General features: G+C 33.4%; 1 protein-coding gene across 1 annotated transcript in view; it reads left to right on the top strand.

The window, feature by feature from the left end:
* Positions 1-10,247, top strand: part of LOC126354816 (sodium-dependent neutral amino acid transporter B(0)AT3) — a 517,077-nt gene extending 506,830 nt beyond the window's left edge. Inside the window, exon 13 of the mRNA XM_050004755.1 lies at positions 786-10,247. Within this exon, the coding sequence (XP_049860712.1) occupies positions 786-975 (190 nt within the window). The 3' untranslated portion in view covers positions 976-10,247. The remainder of the gene's footprint in view (positions 1-785) is intronic.
* Positions 10,248-14,659: the final 4,412 nt, after the last annotated feature.

The following is a 14,659-nucleotide window of genomic DNA, read 5'->3' as shown; positions in this document are numbered from 1 at the left end:
AGAAAAAATGATAATTAATTGAAACCCTCAGCTGCCAACAGGTGTTGCTGATATACTCATTACTCACACACACTATGGTGTCGATTCCTGTAAGAGTTAGGGAACTTGTATGTATTCACACAGATGAAGGTCAATGGCCAGGTAGCCATTTTACTATATATAGCTAAATGGTTACCCGGCCATTGACTTTCATCGGTGCAAATGTGCACAGGTTGCCCTAACTCTTACAGGAATCACTATGGTTAGCGTGCGTGAATAATGAGTGGATAGGAAAATATCTATTATGAGCATTACATATGTAGATTGTGCAAAGTTGGGAGTGTGGGTCTCACAGGAAGCGTGCAAGGGATAAGTCCCTGTAGTCGTGCTATTCATCTGTGTCTTCGGTGGCTCAGATGGATAGAGCATCTGCCATGTAAGCATGAGATCCTGGGTTTGAGTCCTGGTCAGGGCACACATTTTCAGCTGTCCCCATCGAGGTATATCAACAACACCTGTTGGCAGCTAAGGGTTTCAATTAACTATCATTTATTCTGGAGAAGCTGCATGGTCATGAACAGTATCTGTTCTTTTGAGAACAGTTACTGTCTTCATAAAATGGAGTAGAGTTTGGAAAAAGTCATCCAGAACCCTGGGTCAGGGGATACTTACTGGTCAGGATGAGAAGAATCCAATATATATTATAGTTGAAAGTATTCATAGTTTTGTTATTATTTATTGATTTTGTAGGTCTGGTATCAATAAAAGTAAGTGAAATATCTAGCTCAGCATTTTCGTATTTACAGGGCCTTTGGCATCCTTATCATTGAAGACAATGATAAGGCATGGTTTCCATCAGAAGATCTGAGAGAATATCATGGCATTGTGCCACATGAAGTAACAGCTGCTGAGAAAGTCCTCTTCTGCATTCGGGATGATGGTACAGAAGGGCTCTGCTGTCCAACAAGAGTAACAGATGAAGAAGATGACACATAGTGGCCTTTGAAAGAAGCCAACCATTATAGAATAGACACAAATGCAATAATTATCTGTGAAAGTCTGAACCATCATTACAGGAAGTTATGCTGGTGACACATTTTTATGTTTGAGAAGTCTTTGTAAGATTTGTTTGAATTACACTGTATGTGAGGAGCCGTCCATAAGTTACAAGAAAATGGTGTATATTTTGCTGAAATACCCCAGTAATCTTTCTCAGATCTTAGGTATTGCTCCAAGTGTTTTATTAACAAATTAAAAGGCATTTATAAACACCAATTACTAAAATGTAATGCATATTTGTGCAAGTTGTGGTTTTTTTCCATGAGTCACTTTAATTCCGGGTTTCCTTTGTTATAAATTTCATGTCCCTTCAGGATTCACAAAAGGAAAATATTTTTCTTATATTTTATTTGGTGAGCAGCATAACAACTGTAAAAAAATATGAAGTAGTCTCCCTCATCTATATATTTCCTCTCCCTATCCTCCCATAATTGTATACAGTTCTAGAAGTTTGGTCAGGTTTTCAAATAATATAAGAACAAAATCAGGGCAGTAGTCTTTAATTTTGAAATTTTCCCATACTTGGAACTATGACATAATAGCAGATAATTTCATTTTATGTACCATCTGATTTCTAATCATATATTCCCATATCCTACATAGATATCTTTAAAAATTTGTATTAAATAGATCATTCATAGTAACGCACAATAACTGTAGTTCCTGTACTTTTTATTACAGTATTCTGTTATATACATATGTGTGAAGGGACAGAATGCTTACACAGAAATACTGTAAACCTAAGAAACTGACTTTTCCCTTCCCATGAGAGACAGAGGGAATGAATTTTAAAAGTAATGTCCTTAAAATACTTGATGGTTTTATGGAATTTAATCTATCAAGGAAAATTGATGTAGTACTTAACATACTCAGTTTAACAGTAGTTGTCTCTTGAAAATCAAAGAATTTGCCATTGATTTTAATTTCTGCAACTTAATACAACACATCTCTTCCCATGTGAACACATATTTCCATCACAGAAGTCTGTTACACTTGTAATTACCTAACACACTCACAACATCACAAAACATAATATCTCCCGCATAATATGTGCCTAAGAGAAATTGCTTTTGTTTGGAAGAGGTCTAAGATTGCTTCACTCACTCAAGCTTCATATTATGAAGTGCAAAAAAACTTACAGAAATTTATAACCATTAAGAAACAATAATATTTTTTAAAATGTTTTTGATGCTCAAGAGGTATGTTTCATTTCTTGTGTTCAATCATTTACACTAAGCAATAAAGACAAAACCACAAATATTTTATTTGACAATTAATAGACTCAAAATTTTATGACAGTAAAAGTGAAATAAAATTTAAGATCTTACTTCACACAAAAATTCAAAATAACAAGCACACTTTGCTGGCCTAATTCTTAATAATCATTTTCCTTATATCAAAAATACTTATGATATGGAAATATTGAGGTTCACACAATGATTTTTACCCAAAGTTTAAATTTGTTTCACCATCCCTAATCAGGAGGAATAAGAATGTGAAAATAATCACATTAAATTAAATAAAATTCAATTACTTTAGAATATTGAAGAACAATGGTATTTTTGTACTGAATGTTTAAAAAATGCTTGTAATAAGTGCTTCACCAATAATGGCTGTAGGCATACAATTATGTATATCTCTTATAATCCACACAATATCCTGTTACATTCTCTAATTACCTATTTTATTTCTTATCATAGAACTGGAACACTTATTTTTCAACAAAAAATTCTGTTGTTTTGTTAATGCCACACAGTCAATTATTGATTAATCCATTTGACTGCACATGTACAATGTACTAATTTTATTGTTTTGCTTTCAATTATGGATTACTGTTCTTTTGATTATTTCAGTTTATTTTTCTAAAGTAGTATTGAGAAAATATATGATGCTTTTTATTAAATTTTGAAGACTTCCTGTTACAAGTTCTGGTATAAGATGCGTTGCCTTACACACCAGATCACATTCCCAAACAACTCAAGCACCCTAAGGACTTGCAACGAATATTTAATAGTTCAGACATCTCATGTATTCAAACATTTTCTAGAGCATATCGTTTTTATAGCATATCACTAGTTTTAAATAGTACTAAGCAATCAGGATCCTGTATTTCTATAAACAAATTACTTTTGTTATTTTTTTGATGCAAAATATCAGAAAAATGCCTGACAATATCTTAAAATTTTTTAAAAATACATATTCAATCCAATGGGAAGTGTTCCTTATATACTACTATTTTATAAATAATGTTACAGATTTTTGTAACTTCTCATTGTGTTATCTTAATTAACTGCAGCTTGTACTGAGATTAATATCAAACAAAATTTGAATTAGGCATTGCTTGTCTCAGAATAAACTGTTGGTACAGATGACTTGACATTGAAAACCACAAAAATCTTTTTTTTTTTTTTTTTCTATTTCTAACATATCAGTCGAGTGTCCAGTTTAAGAATTTCTGTACATTTACTTTTTTGTCATCTATATTATTGTCTCATTTATGATACTGTGTAACAGACTTCAGGACTATGTATGTTTTTAATTTCCGGGTGTGGCATAAAATACTAAAATAATTGTAATTTCTTTTTAAAATGATATGCTCCTCGTGTAATTTATTGACAGCTCCTGAGAGTAAATGTTAATTTTAAATAAGTAGTTATCAACAATGCAGGTAACTGCAATGATAGTTTTAGCTCTTATGAGACTTGAAATGGTTAACATCCTAGAATTAAGCCATAATCAAATGTGAATATTAATGTTAAAGGAGGAAGATTCTACCTTCTGAGAAATTATGAATATTTTGTTTTCCTCGACTGCAGGGCAAGCCATAGTTAGCACTTTTGTAATTAGTAGGACAGATTGTAAGAAAAGTTAGTACTATTTAAGTTGTAGAAAAGTTATACTGTTGCTATAAAAGTGTGAACAATGGAGGAAAGGACCTGCTTATTATATAGATTATTTGCAGGTCTTTGAAAAGAACAGCAAGGGAAAAATATCACACATGTAGAGTACTACAAACTTCATCGACTCTCTTATGGTTAGCAAGATAAGAGATGAGGGTCAAGAATAGACTGAAGACTAATTGTAAATTAAATTATTTAGCTATTCAAAAAAGTTTATTCAGTTTTGTATAAACTTGTATGGGTTGAAAAGAATGTTTAGCAGTTGAAATATCAGTAACTAAATATTTTTAAAAAGTGATATAGGAAATGTATGTGAATATAAGGAATGCAGTTAGTGAATTAATGATTGTGATCTTTTAACTTATGAAAATACACTAGCTGTGACACAAAACTTATATGCCTGCATGCTTTCTTAAACAGAAATAAATGAAAAACTTGACACAGGTGATACATGCCATTATTTCAGTTCAATATTTTTACATTAAACATGCTAATAGGCAACTGCAAGACTGGTCATCTTTGCTAAGAAAGTTACTCCTAGACTTTACACTAATATCAGGAAATAACAATCTGTAAGAAAGCATTTTGTTAAAAAACATCAGTTCCCTCCTGCTTTTACAATCAATTCAGTTTTGTACACCTCAATATAGGATTCCAGTTCATAGCCAAAACTGATACTTGGGACTGTGAAGATAAAAGAACATGTGCCAGAATGATATTATAAAACAGTGACCAGTCTTGTTAACCTAACCGGTACTAAACTATGTGAATAAATAATGAACAAAACCCCAAACTCTGTGATAATGTCACACATTGTTTCGACTTTATTCAGACTTCCTATCTGAACAAATATTACCCAAAAAGTAAGTAATTTGCAAGCCTATAATTTTATCCTTGTTTTCAGATATCATATAGATTTATTTGTTTGTGACAGAGCTGGAGAGGCATAGGGATATGAATACATGCGGCCTATGCCTCCACATACATATCTCAAGTTCATTTGTTTTCATGCTCATGTCACAAATGTCACACAAGTATTTTTATTTTAGCCTATAATTTTATCCTTGTTTTCAGATATCATATAGATTTATTTGTTTGTGACAGAGATGGAGTGGCATAGGGATATGAATACATGCGGCCTATGCCTCCACATACATATCTCAAGTTCATTTGTTTTCATGCTCATGTCACAAATGTCACACGAGTATTTTTATTTTATTTTATTTTTTTGTTAATTGATTATTTTATAAGTTAAACGTATTTTATTTTGTAATGATTCAGACTGATAGTAAGGCTATATGCATTATTTCAATTCTTAAAGATTAAAGTTAAATCACAATTCCTCTTAAACTTTTGGACACTTACAACAAATTTAAGAAAAATTTTCATCTCAATTCTATGTGGTCAGCATCAGTGCTATATTATAAAATGAAGTCTTTATTTCTGAAGATACAGAGTTTGGGAGTATTATCAACTTAATGTGAAATAAACTTTTAAAATTTAATATTTCAGAATCATATTTCAACATTAAATATTTTCATATAATTAAGTATTATATTTAAATTTTTTTCCTTCAGTCCAGAAGGTAATTTTTATAATTATGAAGAACCGTTGTATTGAAAGGATTCTAATACTGCCAATGTGATAACTAATGTACATTTTATTATATTCTGGTGGATGACAATAATTTCATGTATGAGTAATGTAGCATAAAATTTCTTGTGCTGGAAGCAGGGCTGTATGATTTAACACAGCCTCAGACTGTGGAACTGCAAATTATGATAACCACAAAGGATATTTTTCCCTAGACCAACTGTATGACTGACATAGCTGGCAGATGAATTAAATTATGTTTTGCATGAAAAGAAAAGAATGTAACTTATTTGAGACTGTTTAGATAATTTACACATACTGTGAGCAAGTTTGACAATACATGAATTTTAAGCCAGCAACAAGACATAATTCCCACTTTGCTATCATATTTTTTTGCATACTGGTTTACACTAAAATGAAATTTCAATATAATTTTTCAGGATAAATGGTTAGAGACTCAAAGAATATATGGAATTTAGTCACAGGTGACAGAAATAAATGAATAAAGTGGTTTTCTAAGAATGTTATGTGGCTTTTATGTACTGTTTGAAAGTACACCGTGACAATAATTTTAACATGTGTCTTCTGTGGAAGTAAAATTATAGTTCTTATCATCTATATACTTGTAAGACTCTTGTTGCCACATGTTACTTTATTGGAGAATTAATACAATATTTTATATTACATTTTTATTTTTAGCAACTCAGAGTTAACATAAATATGGAAAAAATGACAATAAGGTTTAACAAATGTAATCAAACATCGAGTACTATTATCTTGTAGTTTTCATACTTTCATTCTTTTTGTTAATTATGCAACCAAGTTGTGAATATTCAAAGCTCCAACATAACTTTGTAACAAAAAGTGAAAATTGTTTGTTTAGTTTGGAATAACTCTGAAATTTCTATATTTTGATTAAAATTACATTGACTACAAAATAGTTAGAACCAGTATTACTTATTTAATATGATATAAACATATCTTCTGTTAACAAATGGGAAACCTAGATACCATCTGATAATGTAGACCATTTCAAGGAAGAAAAGTATTTGGAAAGGTCATTCTTGAATGGCATGCCTAAAGATTAGCACTACACATGGCTGACAATAATTCCTCATTATCTGTGAAACAACAAAATAAACTTCAGCACAAACCATTCCAATGGACAAAGACTACTGAATAACACAGAATGTACCTGAAATCACTTTTCAAGTCAGATGATGGAATCACACAGTGATGTGAGAAATGCAGTCACATAAACTTGTTGTAGCACATTTTTATGGCCTTTAAATATTATAGAAATAGAGTACAGAATGTACAAAAAAACTATTACATAGTTTTTGTTCATAATTCCCTTAGGCAAAAATTCTAGGTATCATAATGCATTGTAGTGTTGGTATGGAAATCATACGTATCTCATAGATTGAAAATGCTGAGGAAAATTTTAATTTCAAACAATTTTATCAAACTTGGAACGTTCTGAGTACATATGCTAGAACTGTAATGGTGTAGAACTGTGATAGTTCTTTGACTGTAAACTGTTGCGTAAGGTGAAATGTACACATTGAAAATGTCTGTGAATACATCATAATCAGCACAACTTTAAATTGTAATTGCGATCTGATTTGAGAAGTGTGCTAAATATTTCCATTGGGATTGAGGAACAGCTGAAGTATGTGTAGCATTAATCATATCTGTAGCATCTACCATGATGTGTATTACTGTTTACTTGGAATGTTTAAAATTTGGAAAAGTGATTCTGAAATTATCAAGTTCCTGATGTGTTATTTCATTTTATTAGAACAAGTCAGCATTTCTGCTTTCATTTTAATCTGTATTCATACTTAAATGTTGCATGGAAATTGTTCATTCATGCTAAAGAGGAATAGCTTTGAAACCATGTTAACTTTGGATGCTTATAGAGCTACAAATATAATGTGGGATTATTTTTCAATAAAATCTCATACTAAAAAAATAATTAAAAGATGCTATAATGTTTATATGTACCAATTTACAGTTTAAATACATTTCTGTTCAATATTTTTTTTTTAATAATGGGTACCAGTTGCTTATTAATTTCAACAAAATGTTAAGTACTGACAGAATTGGTACATCATATCTGGGCACTGCATGTGGCAAATCTCAAAGTTAGGAACAGTAACATTTATTCCAGTGTCTCACTATAATACTTCTGACAAATGAGTGAATCACAGCAATGCAGCGAGATTCAATGTGTAGTATGAAAACCAAATAAAATTTGTTGATAAATACAGAAAATAGTTACAAAAATTAACTACCAACACCATGGTCATACTCTGTCCTGTGGGGCTGATACCATTGATCAATATGCAGATCCATAATCAATTCCTGTCAGAATTACTGCTGAAAACTGATGCATCTAACATGTGGCCTCACTAATAGAACTCTATTTGCAACATGGCAACTGTGTGGAGACAGAAAGGAAGCATTAAATGTTGATACCAGGGGTTCTTTCATCCAGAAAAAATGCCAAAGGAAGGATGTATCCAATGTCTTAGAGTGTTCTATTATGTTGTGCATGGGTATCTCAACCACTTGCTGCATAGTAAAGAACAGCAGACAGTTAGTGTACAAGATGGTGGCAGCACTAGCACAATTTAAATCATTAAAAAGTTATGTGCTTAAGGCAGCAACAAATGTATATGATAGAAAAAGTGTAAAGGATAGATCAAAGCAATTGTAAAATGTTTGTTGTCCACATAAAAGGCAGCTATGTATGTAACATCCAGTTTGAACACTGAAATCAGCGACAGATAAAATGTAATTTCAGCACATCACATTAACTAACTATTGTGATTCATCACTGTTAAATCATCAGGCTCTTAAGAATGAAACTTGATAAGTAAAATGTAGTAGGCACCAGTTGATTATATTTATTTATTATTTCTTTAAAAAGAAATCATATCTGTTCACTGCCATCAACACTGAAATATTGTCTTTAGAAACACACTACCTGCAAAAATACAAATGAAAAAGTAATATCTTTTCAGAAAAAACAGTACTTTCAATAAATCTCAAGATTAATAAAAATAAAAATAAACTACATGGTTAAATCATTTAGTTCTTTACTTTCTGAAGTGATCAGTTTCTTTTAGAACCTAAATTAACTTGTTTTGTAGAACTTAACACATAAAAATAATCTCTACTTCTAAAAAATAGAATCCTTGCAACAGAGTGACTCAAGATATGTTCCTGAGCTGAGCTGGCTGTAGGATGTAAAAATATGTGGACTATCTCAGGATATATGATAGTAAAGTCTATGTTTAGCTGTATTGTCTGTCCAACTCAATAACTTTCCTTCCAAACCATAATCCTCAATGTAATGTGAATAACATAGTTGCACAAAATATGGACTTCACACACACACACACACACACACACACACACACACACACACACACAGCATGCAAACAAACCAGTGTAAGTCCATGGTAGGACAAAATAATTTGTAATAAATCCATGCCTCAGGAATGAAGATGTGAATGCAATTAAAGAATAGAAAAATTTGACAAACTTTAAAAGAGGAACGGGTACAAGAAAGCTGCAGTAGATTTAGTGGAGAACAGACAGAGTAAATAACATTGTTTCTTCCTTGTTGTTCCCACATTGTAATTTGATGCCTGTCCCTCCAGTGCCATCTCTGTTGGGCTGAAATTCTTAGCTACACATATTTCTCCATTGTAGTTTCAAATGCTTTTCAACTTTGTTATGTTGATGATGTTTTTAATTTATTTCTACATTTGTGAAGATCACATCTCCAACTTCAACATATCATCACTAATGTTCACAGTTTATTTTATTTCGATTTGCAGTGGGGTTAAAATTGTATACAAGCATCAGCAAATAAATATAACTACAGTACGGCATGTTTCAGTTTTAAAATGTTGTGTATTTCTGTTCCCATAGTTAATGAAGTAACCATCACCTTCTCGTAGCTGCAGTTAGAAGTACTGTTGGGTAGCATGGATAAAAACTGCCATTCAGCTATGAGTGATGATCATGGGATAATCAGATCACACACATTTATTTCCATTATATGATACTACACTCTCAGACCTTTCATCAGTACATGTGTACAATGACTGCAATGCCACAATACCACATAATTTTTAGCACTGAACTTTATAAAGAAACATTTGCTTAACTTGTCCAAGAAACTTAGAAACCATATACCTTAGTTCTTGATAGTTCTTATTACGTCTGAATGTGTGCTGCTGGTAACCAGTCATTTTATGAAGAGCAGATTCTTTTAAAATAAACAGAAAAATGAAAGCAGGATATGTTGGCTTACAAAATATGGACCTACCTTCAAAACTATTTCATGTATAAATAACTCTTTAAGAAGAGAAAACTTTACAATGTATGTAAACAAAATGAGCACCAACATTTATGTCACTAGTGTTCAAGGAAAACTGTGATCCTGCAATTCAATTCTGTCCCAAAAGTTATGGCACAGGTCAACACCTACATATTTTAAAGTAAAATTTGTATATGTACATATCCTGCAATACAATGTTTCTTGTTGTTTCTACTGTGATGTTCATATATCCAGCTACATGTTATATGTGGAAAGATGAATGCATTCTGTGAGAAACTGTTACAGCTATACTTGTAAATACTATATATATATATATGTGTTGTTGTTAAATCAGTGTCTGAAATAAATTGTTAAATGATTGATCACGTTTTCTTTATATGACTAATAAATTCATGTGCCGAGTGAGTTTGTGGTAGATCAGTTACCAGATTTACCAGAAAAACTGAGTGCTTTATCTAAATCTCTGTCATCATTTGGATGTTCAGTGTCCTTCAATATTTCAGATGAGGCAGGATGACTTACTTTTCATTCACATGTGCGTATTCTCAATACTTATTAATGGACATTAGATTTTAAAACCATCAGAACACTTCAAGCAAAGAAATAAATAATTTAAATGTATTAGGAAAGTTCTAATGGAATATAAACAATTTAGGCATAAGGGAGACCACTTACCAACAACATTAGCATTGAGTCATCGACAGGCAAACAAAAAATAGAAAGAAAACTTGCTAGGGTTAAAAATCCCTCCCCCCTCCCCCCAACATCTGGAAGACTATTCCAGGCGTCACCTCTATAAGTTGTCCAACCAGTTATGCTACTTCTGCCAAGGAGCACCACTCTCCACCAGCACCTTTCCTACACAAAGTGAACACCCTTGTCACTGCCTCGTAGCATCAAGACCCTGCCTAGCTGACCTCTTCCAAGAAATCCAGAATCCAGACAAACCCAAACAAAACTGTTAACCTTTCCACCAAAAACCTCAACCTTATAGAACTCTCATTCCTACCCAAAGTCTCACATGGTTAAAATTGGCTGTGTGGCTGATCCATGCAGTGAAAACACTTCTTTGCTACCGATCCGTCTGACCAAAGCAAACCTAACCCCAAAATTGATTCTTGCATCTCTCACTTCATACTACCATCCAACTGTGATCCACACCCACCCACCCACCCAGTTAACTACCCCTGATTACCTTCCAGGAATTCCTTACCTCCAACTAGGCCTCACCATCCTTCCCCAGATGTCTTCCTAGTGACACTAACCTTTCAGCCAAAGAAAGATTGCCATTCATAACCTCAAAACAGATCCTGACCTAATCATCCTCCCTGCAGATAAAGGTTCCACCCCTATCTAGAAGAACTGCAGTCACTACCTGACAGAAAGCTTCTTCCAACTGTCATATTCCTCCACCTACAAGCCCTGCCATATTGATCCCATACAAGAAGTCCAGCATAATCTCCAGTCCCTACTGACATCCTTAGGCCCACCCCAGAACCTTCTGCTGAGTCCATCTCCCTCCTCAACACAACAACACAGTGCATACTCACTTTCTACATGCTCCACAAAATCTACAAATTCAAAAATCCTGGATGCTCCATTGCTGCCAGTTATTGTGCTCCTGTTGGCTAACACCTCCGGCTAATTGTCTGAAACCTAGCCTCTCACATCAAAGATCAAACCACTTCTTTTACTGACTCTCTACCATGTGCACCCCATTACCTCCAGAAGCCCTACGTGTCACTGTTCATGCCACCTCCCTATACAGATTACATGAGTACTTGTTCCACAGATCATGAATACGACACTGTAATGATGAGGAATGTGTCAGGTTAATAAAAGGTGTCTATACAAGATATTACATTACACAATATATTCCATGACACTTAATTTTTTTTTTTTGGGGGGGGGGGGGGGGGAGGTTACCCACTTACTATATCCAAAAAAATTCAGCAAAGAGTAGAAGGAGTTGCCATTAAGAAATTTTTTAATTTCCTTTTAAATGCTGTGTGGCTATCTATCAGACATTTGATGCTATTAGGTAAGTGACCAAAGACTTTTGTGGCAGCATAATTTACCCCCTTCTGAACCAAAGTTAGATTTAACCTTGAGTAATGAAGATCATCTATCATCTTTTCTCCTAGTGTTGTATCCATGTACACTGCTATTACTTTTGAATTCATTCAGATTGTTAATAACAAATTTCATAAGTGAATATATATATATATATATATATATATATATATATATATATATATATATATATATATATATATATATATATATATATATATATATATATATATATATATATCATGAGGCTACAGTGAAGATCCCTAGCCCTCTAAATAAGTGTCTGCAGGATGATCTTGGATGAGCTCCAGCAATTATTCTGATTACATGCTTTTGTGCAATGAACAATCTTTTACTCACTGATGAGGTACCCCAGAATATGATGCCATACAAAAGCAGAGAATGCAAATAGGCATGGTAAGCTAATTTACTGAGCTGTATATCACCAAAATTTGCAATGACCCTAATAAATCAAACGTTTCAGCAGATCTTCCATGTGTTTTTTTCCAGTTCAACCTCTCATACACCTAGAAACTTTGAATATTCTACCATAGCTACCGATTTCTGATGAAAGTCTATATTTAGTAATTGTGTCATTCCACTTACTGTATGGAACTGTCTATACTGTGTTTTGTCAGAGTTTAATGAGAGCACATTTGCAGAGAACCACTTAATGATTTTCTGAATAACATCGTTTCCAATTTCACCAGTTAATTCTTGTCTGTTCGTTGTGATAGCTATACTTGTATCATCAGTAAAAAGTACCAGCTTTGCATCTTTGTAAATATAGAATGGCAAGTCATTGGTATATATTAAGAACAGCAGAGGACCCAAGACCGAACCTTGCAGCACCCCATTCTTTCTTGATTTTAGCCCACTTTGAGAAATTACCAGTTTTTGTTTCATATTATGTGAAATGCTTATTTCAACCTTCTGCACTCTTCCAGTTAGGTATTTAAACCATTTGAGTGCTGCCCCATTCATACCACAGTATTTTAGCTTATCTAGTAGTATTCCATGATTTACACAATCAAAAGCCTTTCAGATATCACAAAAAATCCCAATGGGTAACTTCTGGTTACTCAGAGCATTTAATATTTCATTAGTGAGAGTATAGATAGCATTTTCCATTGAAAAACCTTTCTAGAAACCAAACTGACATTTTGTTAAAACTTTATTTTTACAAAGGTGTGAAGCTACTTTACAATACAATACTTTTTCAAGAATCTGGATAAGGCAGTCAGAAGAGCGATTGGGCAGTAGTTGTTGGCATCAGATGTATCCCCTTTTTTATGCAGTGGTTTAACAATAGCATACTTCAGTCTGGCTGGGAAAATACCCTGCTTCTGAGAGCTATTACATATGTGGCTAAGAATACCACTCACCTCTTGGGAACAAGCTTTTATTATCCTGCTGGAAATGCCATCACTTCCATGTGAGCTTTTATTCTTGAGAGAGTTTATTATCTTCCTAATTTCAGAAGAAGAGATGGGTGGAATTTCAATTGTATCAAATTGTGTGGGTAAGGCCTCTTCCATTAACTGCCTTGCTTCTTCTACTGAACATTTAGATCCTATTTTCTCTACAACATTTAAAAAATGATTATTCAAAATGTTTTTGACTTCAGGCTTGTTGTTTGTCAAGTTTCCATTTGCTGTGATGGTAATGCTGTGATCCTGTACTCTTGGTTGCCCTGTCTCCCTTGCAATAATATTCCAAATTGTTTTGATTTTGTTATTAGAGGTATTAATCTCAGACATGATGCACATGCTTCTAGACTTTTTAATAATCTTTCTTAATGTAGCACAGTAGTTTTTATAATATTTGACTGCTTATGGGTCATTATTCTTTCTTTTTGTTAGATACAGTTCCCTTTTGTGGTTACAAGATATTTTTATTCCTTTAGTTAGTCAACTACTTTCTTGGGGAAACAGTTTTCAAATTCTCTTACAAGTGTCTCATGAAATAAGTTATATTTTAAATTAGCATCGGGTTCCTTCTACACCTCATCCCAGTCTAACTGCTGAAGATTTTCCCTGAAATTTCTAATTGTTGTGTCATTAATTGAACACAGAAATTTAGAGTGTAGTTTTGAATTACTGAATGAAGCTATGTCATATACTGTAACTAACTGAACACCATGACCAAAAAGGCCATTCTCCACGGGACAAGAATTTTTAAACTTATCTTGGTCTATAAAAGTGTTATCTATCAATGTGCTGCTGTCCTTTACTACCTGAGTAGGAAAATAAATGACAAATGTCAAATTGAAAGAATGGAGCAAGACTTCTAGGTCATTCTTCCTATTACATTCTTTCAGTGAATCAACATTGAAGTCCCCACAAATAATAATTTGCGTCAACAACCCCTATGACTATGGTCTTACCACTATTGAAACCTACATCTCCCAACATCCTTCTGGCTCCAGACCCAATACCTCATTCTTGATGCACCTTACCACTACGTCATGACACACAACTTCTTCTCCTTTGAGGGGAAGATATACACTCCTGGAAATGGAAAAAAGAACACATTGACACCGGTGTGTCAGACCCACCATACTTGCTCCGGACACTGCGAGAGGGCTGTACAAGCAATGATCACACGCACGGCACAGTGGACACACCAGGAACCGCGGTGTTGGCCATTGAATGGCGCTAGCTGCGCAGCATTTGTGCACCGCCGCCGTCAGTGTCAG

This window comes from Schistocerca gregaria, chromosome 3, assembly GCF_023897955.1.
Source record: "Schistocerca gregaria isolate iqSchGreg1 chromosome 3, iqSchGreg1.2, whole genome shotgun sequence".
Classification (NCBI taxonomy): domain Eukaryota; kingdom Metazoa; phylum Arthropoda; class Insecta; order Orthoptera; family Acrididae; genus Schistocerca; species Schistocerca gregaria.
Note: the sequence above shows the minus strand (reverse complement) of the source record. Positions and strands in the feature narration are given on the sequence as shown.